The 19,310-nt window shown below is 36.3% G+C and overlaps 3 protein-coding genes across 3 annotated transcripts; 2 read left to right on the top strand and 1 right to left on the bottom strand.

The window, feature by feature from the left end:
- Positions 1–280: 280 nt before the first annotated feature.
- LOC118058777 (protein XAP5 CIRCADIAN TIMEKEEPER) lies at positions 281–3,818 on the bottom strand. Its single transcript, XM_035071532.2, has 12 exons — positions 3,544–3,818; positions 3,347–3,412; positions 3,161–3,225; positions 2,964–3,076; positions 2,264–2,342; positions 2,052–2,128; positions 1,905–1,966; positions 1,643–1,774; positions 1,486–1,539; positions 978–1,043; positions 767–841; positions 281–564 (listed from the first exon to the last, which is right to left on the bottom strand). Exons 1-12 carry the CDS (start codon positions 3,712–3,714, stop codon positions 514–516), a joined length of 1,011 nt encoding a protein of 336 aa, XP_034927423.1. The 5' UTR covers positions 3,715–3,818; the 3' UTR covers positions 281–513.
- A 253-nt stretch (positions 3,819–4,071) lies between these two features.
- Positions 4,072–6,772, top strand: LOC118058776 (transcription factor bHLH121). The gene is made up of 7 exons (XM_035071531.2): positions 4,072–4,226; positions 4,302–4,390; positions 4,577–4,689; positions 5,260–5,387; positions 5,469–5,948; positions 6,065–6,247; positions 6,427–6,772. Exons 2-6 carry the CDS (start codon positions 4,311–4,313, stop codon positions 6,233–6,235), a joined length of 972 nt encoding a protein of 323 aa, XP_034927422.1. The 5' UTR covers positions 4,072–4,226; positions 4,302–4,310; the 3' UTR covers positions 6,236–6,247; positions 6,427–6,772.
- Positions 6,773–10,815: 4,043 nt separating this feature from the next.
- On the top strand, positions 10,816–14,196 carry LOC118058775 (triosephosphate isomerase, chloroplastic). The gene is made up of 9 exons (XM_035071530.2): positions 10,816–11,155; positions 11,550–11,576; positions 11,859–11,928; positions 12,234–12,357; positions 12,797–12,881; positions 12,988–13,120; positions 13,217–13,390; positions 13,783–13,865; positions 14,013–14,196. Exons 1-9 carry the CDS (start codon positions 10,958–10,960, stop codon positions 14,067–14,069), a joined length of 951 nt encoding a protein of 316 aa, XP_034927421.1. The 5' UTR covers positions 10,816–10,957; the 3' UTR covers positions 14,070–14,196.
- The last annotated feature ends 5,114 nt before the right edge of the window (positions 14,197–19,310 follow it).

Raw genomic sequence — 19,310 nt, 5'->3', positions numbered from 1 at the left:
AACACTATCTATTCTTTGAGATGGAAACCCACAAACTAAATTTTTAATCGCCTGAGATCTGCTTTTTGAAATTTGGAAAGAGACGGTCTCTGGTACACACCAGCATCTACTTGGATTTGCCTCTTGTATTGTAATAATGGAAGGAAATTATACCAATCCTAACCCCTTTTTTTAACACAACAACAATCCCAAGTCCTAACGTCATGTTACTGCAATTATTTATTCTCTCCTTCAAACGAGATTTCAGCCAGCTATTTTTTTTACTTCCTCGGAATTCATGGAGCAGGAAAATACTTATCATATTTATGAAAACTAAAAACAATAATAAATTCATGAATACATGTTGCAACTCCACACACTCGCTTCCAAAAATTAAACGAGAACTGCCACAGTGAAGTATTAAATATCTAACTCAATATCTTAACTTCACAGAATTTGATAATAACTTCCACTTCCACTTCCCCTTCCCAAAACAAACTTTGGAAAAATGGCAGCAACCATGTTAGGCTATTATCAATCCCCGTGGATGGTGTAACGCTCCCACTTCTTTGTCGGATCATATATCTGCCACAACCACAAATGAAAATGGTAAGAACTTGAGGTGAAAACTGATCCTCAAACCTGCCCCTGGCTCCACCACATTAGTGGCAGCTATCCCACAAACACCGTACAGAATGTGAAACATGAGTGCGGAAACAAAACATGCATACAAGTTATGCGCACATGCGCACAAATAGAGAGAGAGAGAGAGAGAGAGAGAGAGCACCTCCCATCTCGAAGCAGGAAAGATGTGTTTGTTCTTTTCATACCAGTGCCTCTCAACAACTTTACCAGCATGGGACTGTTCAAGAACAGAGACCACATAAGCATGGCAGTTTAAGCAAGTATGATTAGACAACATAATTAGGCACACTATAACGGGGGAAATCGCAAATCAATATAGACACAACAAAAAGATGGTATCAAGAAAGTCATACCTCATCCTTCTCTATGGTTGCATCAGCAATTGTTCGCACATCCTCATGCACGTCAAAGTGGAAGAGCTGGTCAAAGTAAAAGAATAAAACATAATAATTCAAATCAAGTTTGTGAAATAAACTTTATAACACTAGATGCAAGCTTGACTTAGCTCAAGCTCTCCAGTTATGAGAAATTATACTAAGAAGAACTGGCAGTTCTTTTTTGAAAGCACCAACAATCTTAGTAAAAGAATCTTGGTTAGCAACAAAAATGTGATTGGGTAGGCCAGGACCAACTTGCTTGCAGCACTTTCCCTGTTAGGTTTTTGTTAATGAAAAGAACATTTTCCAAAACCAACCATTAACTTAGTTTTTCAATTCTTATACGGTTCAAGTCAATACAAAAATAAGATGGCAGGAAAAATATCAGTAACCAGATTGTCTAAATAGTCACCATGTCTAATTCTTCATTTTTTTTCTTATTGGCTACTCGATGGATAGTTAGAGAGTGTGAAATTAGCCTTACCGGTCCACTTTTTCCCCTAGCTTTGTTAACGATCAACTCATAGAAACTGTGTTGCTGAAATTCCACAGCCACAAAAATGTTATAAATTTGTTAGCATGAATTCAAGATAGCAAGTGCAAAAATTGTAGTTGAAAGTTAAACTTAATAATTATCTCACATGAGGAATGATAAGATCCTCTTTCACATAAAGCAAATTCTCCACAGAAGTAGTCCTAATTTCTCTGAACTCTGGCGCAAGTTGTTGCTGAACTCCCCGAAGAAACTCTCCTATGGCATCACCTTTACGAACCTACAGGATAAAACAGTAAGCCAACGATGAATTAATAAGAAAAAGGATAAGTAAAACATTTTACCAATACTGAGAAAAAGAAATTGAAAGCATGTCAAAAGATTGAAAAGTAAAGTGAAGTCAAACTAACCTGGATCACTCTTCTATGGCCTGCTCCATCCCAGTAGCTGTAAGTAATTTCAAGGGGCTCATCTGAAACATTAGAGAAAAATGATTTAGCACAAAGCGTGTTTCAATGGATCGATGCTAAACAGAAGAGGTTCAGGAAAATAATTACTTTGAATCTGTTCCTGTTCACAAAGCCACTGTTTCCGCAGCCTTTCACGCTCAGCCTGCTCCTCTGCCTCTCGCTCACTGAAACAGCATCCTCAGCACCCCTAAGTTATATGTTAGTTCCAAGTCCATGCAAAAGCCTTTCAAAGTAGAAGGTGCATGGAGGGACAGGGAGAGGTAGAAAGAGGGAAGGAGGGTGAGGGAAAAATATTACACCTGTCAGGCAAAAAGCTTGTTTCCACAGTGGGATCTTTTCCAAATTTGCCCCGCACTAAATTCTTTGGCTCTGAGGTTTCTGCAGACAGCATTGATAAAAGAGAAGTGTTGAGGTTAAAACGTAAGAAATTGTAGTCCAGTCCTATGGCTACTGAAAAGAAGGATACAAGTAAAATCAAACAAAGTTCATAGCAGCAGGGCAAAAAAATTACAAAGTGAGTTCTGCATGGATAAGAAAATCCAAATTTCTCACATACACATAAAAGACAATGGCTACTCTATTGCTCCAGAATATTATTATTCATGTTCACTCTTTCTAAAAATAAACAAAGGACCACGATTTAAATGCCAGGAGCAAGCACTTTCAACATACACAGTGTGATTTGATCATGATGAAAATTCAATGTAAGCCTTTTCAACCCATCTAAACAACCTGATTCCTTAACAGCTACCAATAAAATATAAGGTGAACTGTATGCTAAAAGACTGATAATAGGACAATCAACAACCAGTTAGAAAGGTCGATGCAGTACAACTTGACTGCAAATGTCCATTACAGAATTAGAATATCCAGCACTTCCATAGCGGACAATGCTCTAGTCGAAACAAAAGGCATTTTTTACCCAAAAATGCAGCCAACGCAAATCCAGATAATACACAAAGTAAATAGCTTACTACGCTAAATCATGTGATTTCTTACTGTTTTCACCATCCTCTTCGTCACTTCCATTCTCAAAATCATCCGCAAAAGACAACTTAGAACTCCCCTTAATCTTCCTCTTTTTACGCTTCTGCAACTGAAGATCCTCCTCCCTGGCAATACAAACATATCAATCTTCACCGACATTCATATTCAAAACCCAAAAAATAAAACAAAAACGCAGTAATCAAGCTCACTCTTTCCGTAGCTTTTCTAGTTTCTCCTTCTCTTCTTCTTCAAACTTGGTCTGAATATTAACCCTCTGTGTAAACCCACATCACAAAAACAGCAACAACATTTTTCAAGCATCTCAACAATTTAATTAACATTAACAAAAGAGCGAAATTAAAAGGAAAAGAAAAGAAAATAATAAACGTTATTACCTTCTCCACGTACTGTTCTCTTGTAACCAAACCCACAGTTTCCTTCTTAAATGCAGTCTCAAGAATCTAAAAGAACAAATTAAACCCAGATAATCATCAAAACAAACATCATCGATGTTAACTAACAATTATTCAGGTAAAAATGATTAAAACCCTAAGAAATGAGATTTGTTTTTCAGGAAACCCTAGAAATTTACTTCGGAGGTACTTGACCCGAATTGCAGGAGACCAGGCTGGCCGTTATCGGAGGCAGACTTGGTTTTGAGCTCTTGGATTTTAAGGCGTTCAGCTTCTCTCTGCTTCTGTAACCGCCGGATCCTCACGGCGTCTTGGGCCGTGCCCACGTACCCGTCTCCCATGCCCGACATCTTCGCTTTTCGGGTTCTGTTTCTCAAAATACGGGTTTTTTTGGTTGAGAGAGGATGAAATTAAACCGCCAGGCGATTTGGAATTTATTTACATAGGGAGGTGGGGGTGATATGGTAGGTGGTGGTTTAATGTAGAATTATACAGGAGTAATTTTTACCGTTTGATCATATGACTTTTGCTTCAGTTGAAGAACCTTTGGTTTCGATTATTTTTTAAAGTACCAAAAGACGACGTGTCGTATACTCAGACGAACCACGCGTACTGTGTGATCTATTAAAAAAAAAACCTTTGCAATGTCTCATCAGTCGAGCACTCAAGTCGCAGGTTGCTTTTGTGGTCCCATCTACCCATTTATTTTGTCAATGCAAAATCCGGTTAGATGTCGAGCCGGGCATGCGGGCTAAAAATCCCTGCCCAGGCCTGTCCATTTACAGTCGGGCGTAGACGGGTAGCACAGCCCATGAACAGATCCAGTCACGTGATTATCATTTAACTCTCTAATGAGTCTCATGTAAGTAAGGTTTATCATAAATTCATAATACTTTGGAACAGCAGATAAGCTATTGATTATTTGGCGCTCTCTCAGAATCCACTAATGGATCCATTCACCGACTTCAATCCTCCTCCTCCTGTCCCGCGGCACGTGCCGTCCACTCACCCCGACCCGATATCTAGGTACTCTCTAAATAATCTTTATTCCAATTGAAGAACTGTTGAAGCTGATTAACTAGGTTTTCTTTATTCAATTTGACGAGCTGTTGAAGCTGGTTAACTAGGTTTTGTTTTTTTTTGCTTGTTAATTTTTGCTTAATTGGAATATGTGCAATTGTGTTTGCTTTACTGCATTTTTATTTTTCGTAGCGAGGCAGAGCTTAAAGATAGTGTAGCTGCTAGGAAAATTCAAAAGGCGGACCGTGAAAAATTGAGGAGAGATAGATTGAATGAGCATTTTGTTGAATTGGGGAATACCCTAGGTAAATACTCAATGCTTTTGTATATTATTCCTATAATTTTAATGAAAGTAACATGTCTTTTTATTACCGGATTTATTAAGTCTGTGAGTAGATTAGACACTTATTTTTGCCAAGATTAGTGATTGGATGGATACTGTATTGATTGATTTTGCAATGTAAGAGTTGCGTTATGTTTTCAAGACTTGGTATGGGTTTGAATTATGCATGTTGATCTCTGTCGATTTGAGCCGGACCCATTTTCGTATACTGTTTTGGAAGAAAGCTACTGATAGCTACAAGTTCTGAATCCTTCGCTTTTATTTACTTGTGTACTGGTTGTTGAATGTATTGCTTGCTTGTATTATGAAGATTGAGGGGTTGGATCTGACATATTTGTTCACCTCACTCGTCTCCTTTTTCTAATGAAAGCAAAAGTTGATATTATAGATCACTTAAAGGGTCTTTTAAATTGTAGATAAAATGTTTGTTAATTGGTTTGATATTGAAGCATCATATGATTGCAATCAGAATGGGTTGTTAGTGGTATGTGGTTATGTCCTTTTGATCTCCATGTGGTGATTTTGATGACAGATCCTGATAGACCCAAAAATGACAAAGCAACCATTCTAGCTGACACAGTTCAGCTGCTGAAGGATTTGACTTCAAAAGTTGACAAACTCAAGGCTGAGCATGCTGCATTGAGTGAAGAGTCTCGTGAGGTAATCTTTTAATTTCTGTAGTTTTTTAGTCATGATGGTGATTGGCATGGTATGCTTAATCTTGCAATGTTTCGCAAACAGCTGATGCTAGAAAAAAATGACCTTAGAGAAGAGAAGGCATCTCTTAAATCAGATGTTGAGAATCTTAATATTCAGTGTCAGCAACAGCTCAGGGCTACATACCCATGGGCTGCCATGGATCACTCGGTTATGATGGCCCCACCTTCCTATCCCTTTCCCATGCCAGTGCCAATGCCTCCCGGGCCAATTCCAATGCATCCGTCCATGCAGCCATACCCCTTTTATGGAAATCAGAATCCTGCAGTCATTCATAACCCTTGTTCAACTTTTGTTCCGTACATAGCCCCTAATACCCTGTTTGATCAGCAGTCTGCCCAGCATGTTTCTTCTCTAGCACAGTCTGCTAGTCGATCCCACGTTTCAGTGAAACAGGATTCAAAGAATAAATCTTCAGGAGAGAGCAAGATTGAGAAAAGCGAGGATTCTAATGATGTTACCACGGACCTGGAATTGAAGACTCCGGGATCCACAGCAGATCAGGTAAATTGCAGCAGCCTTTCAGATTAGTTTTGACTTCTGAGAGACACAAGGAATTGGAAACGTCTTAGACTTCATTATTAGTAATTGTGTATTAATTAATATAATAATGTTTGCAGGACTTAACTTCAGTACAAAGAAAATCTAAAAAATCCATGGGGAAGGAAAGCAGTGTTACAAAAGAGAGTTCTTCAAGTAGATGTTCTTCTTCTCGTAGTGTACAGGATAGTTCATCCAACAGTGTAGTTGGCAACACAAATGTCGGTGATCTAGACAAACGAGATAATTGATGAGCACCGGGAGTTACGTTGTTTCCAACTTCTGCATATTCATCATCCATTTCCATTTGTGATTTATTATATGCAATCTGCTTTCTTCATTAATTTTTTTTTTTTCATTTCACTGCCCTATATACTAGTTTCTAATCCCTTCTGTATCTAATTGTCTCTGTACTGAGTCTTTTTTCTTTTTTTTTTTGAAGGCTGGATGCTTGCGTTAATTGAAGAAACTTCCAGGGACGGTGGTTGGGATCATGTTTGCCAACTTTTGTTTTCAAGGACAAGAACAATCCTTAAGTGCGGTTCAAACGAAATGTAAGTGCGAGACCTCATTGATTGTAAGGAAGGCAAGTTTGCATGGTCACCCACGTCTGAATGTAAACGACTGTCATAAGAAATTATTTAATGAAGTGACGTGTGGATATTTAACGAAGTCAATATTCTGTGTAATGATTCCAGCCTAATTGTACGTACATAGCAAGTAAATAGTTAAGAACAACTTTTTAATGAAGTCCAGTATGCAATATAATGTAGGGAAGTTTGGATATCGATCTCAATATGCAAAGATATTTGGTTGCTACCTCTGTTTTCATCTATTATACATTTTGTATCGCACTTTTGCAACATTGACCGATTCCTAATGTGATTGTCCTTGGATTTCTGATATTCTTGCATTGTCATATGCACGCCTTTTGGCTTTGAACCAATGGAGTGGAGTGGTGACTAGGGTCTCAGCTAATGTTCTTAGCTTACTTGTATCTGTGATGCTCAAGTATTATAATCTAAGGTAAAGGGCAATGGATAAGATGGGCTGTCTGGGTTAGGGAGAATTGTACTGCCATTTAATTATGGGCGGTGATACAAGCGCAGTGCTGGTGCTGCTGCAATCAGATTGCATGAGCAGACCAGTGACTTGAATGAAGAAAAAGATATTTGGGTCACCCTGTAAAAATCATGAAACACCTGGTTTCAACCCTGCAAAAAATAAATAGCCCCCAAGTACGGGCTAATTCATAGAAAGGAAAGGGTCCAGTAGGTTTCGAGTCGGGATACTGCGTTGCAAACGGGCCCGAGGACCGTAGTCTTTGTCGTCGAGTGCTGAAAAGGACTTCACTGTATGCTCACCTCAAATTTGCTGATATAGATGTGTGTTTGGTTGAACTTGAATATCCTAACCATTCCCGAGGAGGATATTTGCTTGTCACTATACTAATATTCGAAGTTCGGAATCCCACCTGGCCCTTTCAGAGAGGAAGGTCTCGTACTAAACAAAAATCTGAAACCCCAAATCTAAAATTGCTTTTTATCAAAATTTAAAAATAAAAAATTTTATTACAAAGTAATTTTTTTTAATATCTTTTTTTTATTATTTTGATATGATTTTAAAATTTTAAAATATATATTATTTTAATATATTTCCAATAAAAAAATACTTTAAAAGATTCCTGCTTTCAAATATACCAATAATCTAGACCTTGTTAGAATTAATTCTAGCCGCACCATTGTCACTTTTCAAGTGCAATCAGGACATGTTTCCGGTTTAAGGTTAGTAAGGGTTTTTTAAAATTATAAATAAAATCTATTAAAATATTTTATTATTGTTTTTTTTTTATGTATGTATAACAAGTGAGTCTTTGACAATCTTTATTTTGTAATTGGATTTTTTTTTATTAAATGACAGTAATTTTCAATTCATAAAGTATAATTATCAAATATGTATTACTTGTTTTTTAGATTTTTTTTATTAAACGAAGGTCTTGGAATTTGGATCATTGTCTAATTGGTTCTCAACCTTCGATCGGGTCTATTTGTTCATGGTTAGTTGAAGTCGTCGTCTAATATCTATCTACTCAGGGAACTCTTTATCTTATCTTAGTTATCTTTAATGTTGGAGAAGAACACACACCGACCGGATTAGATCGTTTCGCCATTAACGTACAGAAAAGAATGCTTGAGCTGAGGGAGTGGTGGGGATGACGCCTGGTTTGATATCTTACATTTTGTCACTGCCAGTTATTACCAATGTTTGTTTAGGATTCTATTTTCAGTTCGGACTTTTCTGTCGAGAAATTGCTTGAAGCAGAGGCAAAAAAGGAGGCTGATGTGATCTCATTGTCTCAACCGTCGCAACTGTTTTTCTTGGATTTCTACTGAAACTTCAATGAGGATAGGCTGGTTTCCCCTTTTTTTCCGCTAACATGACACCTCCAACAAGTGGCCGGACCTTCTTGGATTCCACTGCCCATGCTCGCTGCCACCTGAAATTCTAGTCACTCCTCCATACGATTTTAACCTATCAAGGGAAGCCCTGGTGTTTCCGGATCCCCTTCACCGTCTCAGAGAACTCACCATTCTGCTAGCAACATTTAATAAAATATTAAAGGTTAGGTGAATCACCTACTCATCAACCAACTTCAAAAATACTTTGATGTTAGGATTATCTCACAATCTTGTCTCGTACCTCGGCATGATAGCACTGTTAACATCTAATTTTAAATAAAAAGGATAAGAAAATACTCTTTATCCTCGCCATCTAGATTTTTATGTCTCCGGATAATAACTAAAAAGTTTTTTCTGTCTCCATGGTGAAAAAAACATAACAATTTTGATGTGTTTTTTTAAATTCAAGGTTGACATATTTGATAATTGGTTAATCTCTTGGTTCAAACGATTTAATCTATTTTTCACAATCTAGATATTTTATGACCTGATATGAAAAGTCCAGAGGAGTAGTGACTGGTAGCAACTAATGTCTGGTAAGTCAAGTAATCGGTAGCTGTTATAATAGCATGTGGTATCTAGAAAGTTAGGTGACCGTGAGTTGTGGTAACAGTATGTTGTGCATGGCAAGCCAAGTAATCGGTAACTGGTAGCTGCAAAAGATCAAATTTGATGCATGTGTAGAGTCTTTAATGATAAAGTCAATAATTTTATAGAGAAAGAGAGTGAAATAATATTAGGAAAAGAGAGATGCTTTTGAGTATATATATACAATAAAAAATAAAAAGATTGTGAACCTTTAATTTTAAGGGTTTATGATATAACTACATCCTATAAATCTTATCATTTCATGAAGAGAAGGTTTGGAGTATTATTTAACTTATGTGATATTTTGAGTTTTATTATATTTAAAATGATATGTATTAGACCAGTATAAGATATTGAAGGACATACATGAGATCTTAGAAAAATCTACAATGAATTTTAAGATCGGGATGTAATCTTGAGTCCATAAGGGTGTTGAGATGCACGCCTAACATAGGTTTTAGCTTTTTATCCGAGTTCATGTCATTTAGGAAGTTGAGCTCAGGCTATCATGCTCGAACCCATTTTCCTTGATCCCTTGTTATACTTTGGGCTCGAGATACCAAGCCTAAGCCTAGTAAATATTTTTGTTAGACTTATTTTGATATAATTTATTTATTAAATCTATTTTCTTCGGATATTTCGTCAAATTCAAAAACCTTTACATCCGTTTTGATGTTATCATTAGCATATATTTCTTAAGACTGTCTAAATCAGAGGGAGAGAGAGAGAAAAAAAAAACCTTAAAGACTGGTTTGTGTATGTGTGTGGTATAATCATGGATGAAAATATCCACGTGTACGGTCTCAGAGGCCTTCAACCACAGATTCTCATTTAGACCCACCGCGTTTTATCCATTGCATATCCTTTCCTTTTCTCCGTTAAGCCACGTGGCAGAAGGAAAGACGCTCAGTGGTGAAGAGTAAGCAAATATCATATACGACTGGTGAAGGTGAGAAACGACGTTGCTATGGCAGTAGACTCGTAGTCGTTTCTTAAAAGTTTCTTACCTGGCCAATAATGTCTTCTCAGGGACACCTACAAATGTAAAAAGCTTCGATATTTTTTGTTATGGTTAGCTTGAATCCTTAACCCCGCGCACTCCAAGCGCGTGAAACATTTCAACAACCAAAAAATTATTACTACTTCAATTGCTTGTCTAATTCCGCTCGTACTGTAAAACAAGCTTTTTATTAGCATATTCTAATTCCTTTTTTTAATGTAATTATAAAATTAAAATCAAACACTAATTATTTGAAAAGGGTTAAATTAAGTAGCAAACAAGAAAAATATCAATTAAAATTAAATTAAATATACTCATAATAAAAAATAAATATTATTTATTTAAAATATTAAGGGATGATGATGCTACTCCACTAATTTATAACATCTCTTACCAAATTAAATTTAATATATTTAGAACAATATTTTTTTGAAACAATCATTAATAAAGAAAAATAGCAAAAATCACCTTATCCTCCAAATCCAATTTAATAAAGTAAATGTTTGGATCCACGGTAAAAATTATTTTTTAAAAATTTTTTTTATATAAAATATATTAAAATAATAATTTTTTATTTTTAATATCAATATATTTAAATAAAAAAATAATTTAAAATAAAAAAAGTTAAAAAACCATTGTCGGGGTAGCTCTCAACCACCCCAAAATACAGTTAAAACAAACGAGAAGGAAAAGAAAAGGTTTAAACCCGCACGCTCTGGAAAGTCGCGTGCAACGAACAACTATCCACCTCACAACAAACGATAAACCCACGAACACAAAGCATAACACAACAACCACAGCTTCAAACCTGCCTGCCTGCCTCTTTCTCCTCCCATCTGCTCCATCACTCCCAGCAAACAGTTACAGAACAGATTTTTTTTTTTTTTTTAAAAAAAAATAATCCAAAAAGCTTGACTTTAGCAGCCATGGCAATGCTCTCCACCTCACTTTCCGGTCCAAAATCCGCCACTTCGTATCGCGCACCTGAGTTCTCCGGTCTTCGCCGTTTATGTCCAAACAGCAACAACAGCAGCAGCAGCAACTCTCATTCCCAGTCTTTTCTTCGCTTCTGTTCTCCCCGAAAACCTCTTAAAAGCGTTGTTGCCATGGCTGGCACTGGAACGGTGCGTTTTTAACATTTCTTTTTCCACATCTTGCTTCTTTACCCAATGCCCCTGTCTCCTCTAGATTTCGCTTCATTAACTATCAATAATATTTATAACCTTTATAAAATTTACTTTATTTATTTATTCGTTTTCATTTTTCGGTTGGCAGTAGGTGAGGTTACTGTATAGTCTTTGCTATATTGTTGTTTGAGAATAATAAAATCGAAGTTTTTTTTTTTTATTATTAATGGAAATTTGACTGCTTAGCATAAAAAGAGTGTTGGTTCTCTCTATGAAACTCTTCACTTTTTATGTACCTTCTTATTTATGATCTTCCATATTTTTTTTTAGCATGATAGATTCTTCCACTTGATTATTGGTTAATTGATTTTCCTATTTCTCATGCTTGCAGTTCTTTGTTGGAGGAAATTGGAAATGTGTAAGTACTTCCCTTCTCTACTTTCTCACTGATTTCTTGTTTTTATCTCTTTTTTCTCAACTTTCACCATTAATTCTTGTTATGTTCACTAATTAAATTGGAAATGCCCTTGCTTATTAAAAAAGAAAAAAGGGGCACTGTTTAAATTCTTATGCCTTTGTTTGTAGTTTGGACATTGTTCTGCCAGTGTCTTTTATGCCATGAGATAAATAGGTACTGGATGACTTCTTAGATTTTTAATTTTTATCCTGATCCAGTTTTCGTCTTTGTTAATGTATTCAGAATGGAACAAAAGAGTCCATTACCAAGCTTGTTTCAGACTTGAACAGCACGAAGCTGGAGTCTGATGTTGGTGAGTTAATCTTTTCTTGTGTTTTAGGAATTTATCTGCTGTTTGCTATCAAGTCGGGCATTCATTTCTTATTGTTGTTTAGACTGACTTGTACCGTCAATAGACTCACATTTCAAGTTGTACCGCAGTTTTCGAACTTATTTAGACATGGGGTTTTGATGGTGGCCCCCTTGTTCTTGGTAGGGCGGGGATCTCTATATCATGGAATCTATATAATGTTCTTTTATATTCTTTTTTTAAAGGCAAAAATTTAACCTAGCTGTTAAAAGGTTCTTAAGTTTTCATTTTTACTGTGAGTTGTGCAGATGTTGTTGTAGCACCTCCCTTTGTTTACATCGATCAGGTGAAGTCTTCCTTAACTGACAGAATTGAGATAGCAGCCCAAAACTCTTGGGTCAGTAAAGGTGGGGCATTCACAGGAGAAATCAGGTCTGCTAGCCCCCTCCTCTCCCAATTATCACTTTGATTGAATGGGGTGGCGACTGGTACTCAATTTGTTTAAAATACCAATGAAACCAACTTTATCGTAAAAAAAACCTTTTTAGCGCTTTATGTTTTACAAATTAAATGCATGGTGATTAATTGCACTCTGCTCCATGATTTTTGGGCATGGTTGGACATCTCATCCAAGAGAAATTCTTTTTGAGTCCATCATTCATACACTCATTGTTTTAGGCTACATTCATCAAGTGCAAGTTAAGTTTAGCTCACTCACATCCCTGAGGTTTTCTTACCACAGTGCTAATACTGAATGGAGCAGGAATTATAAGTAATGGTTATTCTGTTCTATAGCTTAAACCTATATGAGGCATCTATGCTATTGCTCTTCTCCCGGTGACTTCAAAATGATTCTTTAATTTATTTTCAGTGTGGAACAATTGAAAGATATTGGCTGCAAGTGGGTTATTCTTGGGCATTCTGAGCGTAGGCATGTAATTGGTGAAGACAATCAGGTGAAAATTTAAAGTACTTGGTTTTCCAGGGGTTGTAAGGGGATAACAATTCCTTTTGCTACTATGTGATATATGTAGAACCTCACAGAAATTTTGCTAACTTCAGTTTATAGGAAAGAAGGCAGCTTATGCCTTAAGCCAGGGTCTTGGGGTAATTGCTTGTATTGGTGAACTGCTAGAAGAAAGAGAAGCAGGGAAAACTTTTGATGTTTGTTATCAGCAACTGAAGGCATTTGCAGGTTATTGCTGATGTTTCTTTTTCTTGAAATATGAGATGTTAGATTAAAATGTTACAACCATGTCCTAACATCAGCAGTGTCATTCCCTACCTGTAGATGCTGTGCCCAGCTGGGATAATATTGTTATTGCATATGAACCTGTGTGGGCTATTGGTACTGGTGTAGTGGCCACACCTGTGCAGGCTCAGGAAGTGCATGTAGCTATCCGTGATTGGCTTAAAAACAATGTCTCGGCAGAAGTTGCATCAAAAACACGTATTATCTATGGAGGTACTTCACTCTGTCTATGTTGAAATTTTACCTGTCAGTTCTCTTGCTTAGATTGTGGAAAATATGTATGAACTTGCAAATGAATTGGTATAAGGAGCTTTTCTTCTTCTCCTTTTCCCACTAGACTATAGCAAAAGGGGGCAGTATCATAACCTGCAGGGTTGGATTGGCTATGTTGGTTCTAATTGGAGGCTAATCCATACCAATATTCAGTTGTGAACCATTGTCATTAAGTCATGTTAATGGTTTGGCTCTGTGGTTGTCACCACTTATAAACTGTTACTTTGGTTTGAATGTATCAGTTCTTCTGATCTTCTCACAATAGCCTGCTTCTGTAGATCTTGTTCACTTGTGTTGCTCATAATCTAATTACAACTGAATTTCCTTTTCAGGATCTGTAAATGGAGGCAATTGTGCTGAACTTGCAAAGCAAGAAGATATTGATGGTTTCCTTGTTGGTGGTGCATCCTTGAAGGTATGCTTCTGCCATTAACCATTTGCTTCAAAATTTAATTATCACAATGAAAAACCTGTCTTGCAGTCATTAAAGTACCTAGTATACTCTCCATCACTTCGAATTTGGTAGGTATTTACAATGACACTGCGATTTTCCATGATGCAGGGCCCCGAGTTTGCTACCATTGTCAATTCTGTAACATTCAAGAAAGTTGCTGCTTAATTCTGTGAAGTTGAGTTGGTATTGGAAACATTAGCAAATAAAGGGCTAAAAAGGAGCTGCTTCAGTTTGAAGCTTACTGTAATCAACCCATGAGTTAGTATTAAATGGAGTTTTGATGATTTATCCATTTTTTTCCCCCCAATCCTAAAAAGAAACAAGCCCCTTTGCTTTATCTCTCATTTGAAAAGGCATAAAACATAAATCAGGTTGATGCTTGTGATCTCGATGAAGCCCCCTTCTTTATCTTTTGGTAAAATTTCTTCTTTTCGTGATTTCTTTTGATGTGCAAAGTGGTCCTAGGAACTCAAATGCTGAATGCCGACCAGCACTTGCCATATGTGTCTGTCTTCGACTCAGCAGCTATAAAAAAGACAGATATGCTTGAAGACAGCAGGTATTTAACCAGTCAGCATGTTCGCAACACGTGTTCATTACCTAGAACATATGCCCTGACAGAACATTACCTGTATATCAAAAAGAACTGCTGAAATGGCCACAGCCCAATGCAACGCTCGTGTTCCTTGAACTAAGTGTAGTAATAAGACCTTGAAAGAAGAAGAAATTGAAAAGCCAACTGTTGGGCTGGCATTAATCCAGAATCCAGTACATGTGATTAATTTATATAATAAGCTTCAATAGTTTATATATTCTTGGAGGCTTATTCTACGGTTCAAACCCAAGTAAAGAACGTGACAACTTGTTTCCTTGTTTAAATTATCATTTATTGGCTTCAAACCCAAGTAATGGAAGTGCAATTTTTTATTTCGTGAAGGCATTAGCCTTAAAAGAGTTTTTTACTTAATTTTAGAGCTTAGTTGTAGTTGTGATTATTTTTTAAATAATTTTTCATGTCAAAATACATGTTAATAATATTTTTTTATTTTTTAAAAATTATTTTTGATATCATCACATTAAAATAATTTAAAAACACTAAAAATATATTAATTTAAAGTTTATAAAAAAATAAAAAATTTTAAAACACAAAAACAAAATAATTTTATAAAAACATCTAACTTTGTTTAAAACCATGGACTAACGAGGGAAAAAATATATAAAAAAGGGCGAGCACTGATAATTTTATAAGAAAAATGTAGTTGAAAAGGAGAAATCAACATCAGGCTTTATTGGTGCTGTGACTATCTAGGAAGGCGGGACCAATGGAGGAATAAATATATTCAACATCAGCTCTTATGGTCATAGCATAATTATCCTGGCTGGTTAATTACTTTTAGAATAAAAAAGTAACTGAGCATGCACTGTCCTGCTATCAAAGTCGTCAGGGAGAAGAGGTTCCTTCCCCTCAAGAACACAAACCAGGAATCGAGAAGAGGAGATTACAAAGCCCATGGCAGGTCTCATCAAAGCTTTTGCTGCGACTCTTGTTTTATGCCTACTTACCAGAGGTAAGAAAGCTGTCTTTTTTGTCTCAATAATCTATCTTTTCCTGCTCAAATACATGCTTCTCTTTCTTTTTTATTATCAATTTTTTTAAAAAAGGAATACAACTCGGCTGTGTTATGAACACTCGCAGTTCTTTGGTAAATCTATGAGCTGATTTCATGATTTCTTGGACAAGGGAGATGCCCTCTCTACGTTTTTTTTTTGCCCTTTTTGGTATTGGTAATTGCTACCTTTTGTAGAGTAGATATAACAATTTGAAACTAAGAAAATCAATCATGAACATTTTTCCTCGAGATCAAAGGTGAATATGCTTCAATGATTGGATTCTAAGCATGTCTAAGACCAATTAGATTTATTATGGATGTAAATAATTTATAGGTGATCTCACTTTATAATTTAGTAAATATAGATAATAAGATATCGTTTGATTATTATTATTATCTTAAAAGAAATAGAAGGACCAAATTTAAAACAACACAAATTTACTCTAAAAAAATATTTATTTTATATCTTTATCTCCGTCTATTATTAATATATTTGCCTCTCCCCTCCTGAAACACTAACAAAATACAATTATATTATAGTACTACAGTATCATCATGTTGTCTATCAAAAAATTAATATAATCCCGATTTCAGATTGAAGAATCTTATTTATGGTGTGTTTAACATTGGAAACGTAATATAATTTGTCTAAGATTTGATTTTTTAATTTAAAATTAATTTTTTTAAGATTCTTTTGATATACTAATATGAAAAAATAAAATTTAAAAAATATATAAAAAAATATTATTTCAATCCATTTATAACAAAAAAAAACACTATTTCTATTCCTTCTTAATCTAAAGCAATCTTATTATGGTGCTATATCATCATCTCGTCCAAAAAATCTAATCCCACAGAAGAATCTCAAAACCCATCTCACTTGCTGATTGATCAAATCAGTTGGGTCCATATAGATTATGATTACACATGAGTTTAGGAGGAGGGTTTGATTTTCTTGAAACTGTCTTGCAAATTGGCATTGCTCTTCACTTGTGAGATGGTTTGAAGAAAACATCTTATTTTTGGTTTCCAATGTTGCTGTAATGAAAATACAGGATCATGTGATTGCTCGCTGAACAACATCAACATTGGGACAGTCCGAAGTGGGAAAGAAATAAGTGGCCAGGCAGAATGGAACGTGACTGTGGTAAACAACTGCCAATGTGCTCAAAGCCAAATACAGTTGTCTTGCACGGGGTTTCAAACAGTGGAAAATATTGATCCATCAATCCTTTCGAAGCAAGGTGATACCTGCCTACTCATCAATGGCAGTTCCCTGGAGGCATCAGCTTCTGTCAACTTCTCCTATGCTTGGGATCCTCCTTTTCTGTTGTTGCCACAGGGCTCTGTTATCCATGGCTGTTAACCTTGGAGTATCTTTTTTGCTTTCATTTTTTAATAACCACACAATCTCCTCAATGAAAAAGGGATTTTAATGTGGTTATTATATATTTGATGTTCTTCATGTTGTGCATGACTGTTGCCTACAACATTTTCGAATTTCGACCTGGCCCAGAATGGTGGTCTGAAGTTTCTAGACAGGCCCAATAGCAATCACATTCTCTTCTTTAAGGTGGTTCAAAACCTTTTTTATCAAACACTTGAGTGCGCAGGACCAAAGAAGAAGTTCTTTGAGGATTCTACACTCAAAGCACAAAATTCCATAGCCAACTTTGATATTAAAGCAAACAAAGCCCGTCACCCCCTTGCATCAACAAGATTCTTTACTGAATTTCTTGAATTTAGAGATAAGAGAGAGAAAAAAAAAACAAGAAGAGATGGAGTGGTTCTATCCAAAGAGAAGGGGTCCTGAGTGGAAACAAGGGTGGACAGGCCAGACCATGAGCTCAGTGTCTTCTCCACCACTCCCATTGCTAGCTATTTTTGGCATTGTCATTTCCCTGTTATGGCTCTCCCATTACACGGGCTATAAGGCTCAGTTGCACCACTCTGCAATCAACCTCCAAATATTCCTTGTCTTGCTGCCTATCCTCCTGATTTTATTCATGGCTTCATATTCTACTAATTGGTTGCTCTACTATCGGCTCAGAAGTTCACAGCATGATCCAGATCCACGTTCCTCAGGCTCCTTTCCTTGGGGTATTGCCATTTTTGTGGTGGTGCTTTTAATGTTGCTCTCTTATCGATCTACATTTCATTCCAAGTGGTTTGGACCTCTTCAGGGGTCAGATTAATTTGTTTTATTAGTATAAATCAGCGAAAAGATAAGGACAAACTCTGCTTAATGTTTGTTAATTACAACGTTAAAGATATACGGATGTGCATATCTTAGCTTATAATCATCGAATCTTTTGAGTTTCTTTGTCAAGCAATCCATCTTTTTTTTTTTTTTCAACAAGCTTTGTATTATACGGTTTTTGCTTACTGTTGTGAGCAAAATGTTCAATGCATCTCTGAAGTCCAACTCAATCAAAATCAACATTCTGGTCAGGATTACTGTTTGTTCCTCTGGTTTCAAAGGTCGGCAGCAACCGAATCACCGGCATGCTCAACACTTCACTTCTCGCCATGCCCACGACCGTTCATTGCAACATTTGGTATGGACAAACACACGAAAACAAGTCTATATATGTCGGCGAGGCCAAGATGACTTCTGTAGCCTGGGAAAGGGTAAATCTGTAAGATTTGAATATGAAGAATCTCAGACAAACATCAATCATTATATTCAATTATGCTTTACGTGTGTTCCCATATGAAAGGGGGTTGAATGAATCAAAGTCCTTCCAAGCCCTAGCTTTCAGGCTTAGAATAAGAGAAGACGCGTTATGGCCATTCAATCAGAACTGACAAGGCCAAGAAATTGTCACTGCAGAGCTAGACCCCACAAGCATGTTTGATGATTTTTTCTTGCAAAAGGCTTGATTAACATCGGACCAAGAAGGGAGTCGTAGGATTGGATGATTAAATAAACAATTGATGTTTGTCACAAATGAAGAACTGTTCTTCCACAACCCAATCACAACTCACAAAATTTACAAGAATATAAATATGGTGAGCTTCTTCATCGATCAAACTTGCTTTTTTTGTTTTTTTTTTTTTGTTTATACTTTAATAATTTATTGAGAGATAGCTGGGGTATAAATGTGTTTTGCACCAATCCTACCCCTGGTTTGTTATCTTAACATGTCCCAGAACTCCCTTGTGAATTGTCTATCTCCTTCTGCTAGTTGATATTTTGAATATAATGGGGGATTGATTCTCTTAAGACAAGACTACTGAGTTGATACATGAAGTCGGCCTGTTGCAATCACACTATTACTGTCATTATAGCTAAATAGTAAGAGATATTAAAAAAGTGTTGCTTTTAGCTAGGCATTTAGGTATAGACAGTGACATCTGCAAATGGATTGGATTCTAATAGAGTTCGTAATTTCTGGAACTCATGAATATTCAGTGGACACAGCATGACCCATTGATCTTGCCACCTTGCTTGGCAGATTACTTTATTATTTGTTCTATGAGGTGATGATTTCTGAGAACAAGACAAATTTGGCTAATGCCCACTTGACTTTAGATTCAGGTGAGAGTGTCTTGAGAGATAACTTGTCTTTTGTAAGTTACTACTAGTCTTGATCAATCAAGCAAAGTTAATATCCGCACTAAAATAAACCGAGAAAAAAGATCTTATCTTCAAGGTTTCTGCTGAGGTACTAGGAGAGAGTTTATGCGAGAAAAGGAAACTCATTTCAAGTGAAGTTTACCTTTTGCGCCAGGACAAGTACAGTTCTACCACTTACTTCCCCAGAAAACTGAAACTCCATTTTCTCAGCATCCA

Source organism: Populus alba, chromosome 9 (genome assembly GCF_005239225.2).
Source record: "Populus alba chromosome 9, ASM523922v2, whole genome shotgun sequence".
Taxonomy (NCBI): domain Eukaryota; kingdom Viridiplantae; phylum Streptophyta; class Magnoliopsida; order Malpighiales; family Salicaceae; genus Populus; species Populus alba.
The sequence above is the reverse complement of the archived record's forward strand: the minus strand, read 5'-3'. Positions and strand labels throughout refer to the sequence as shown.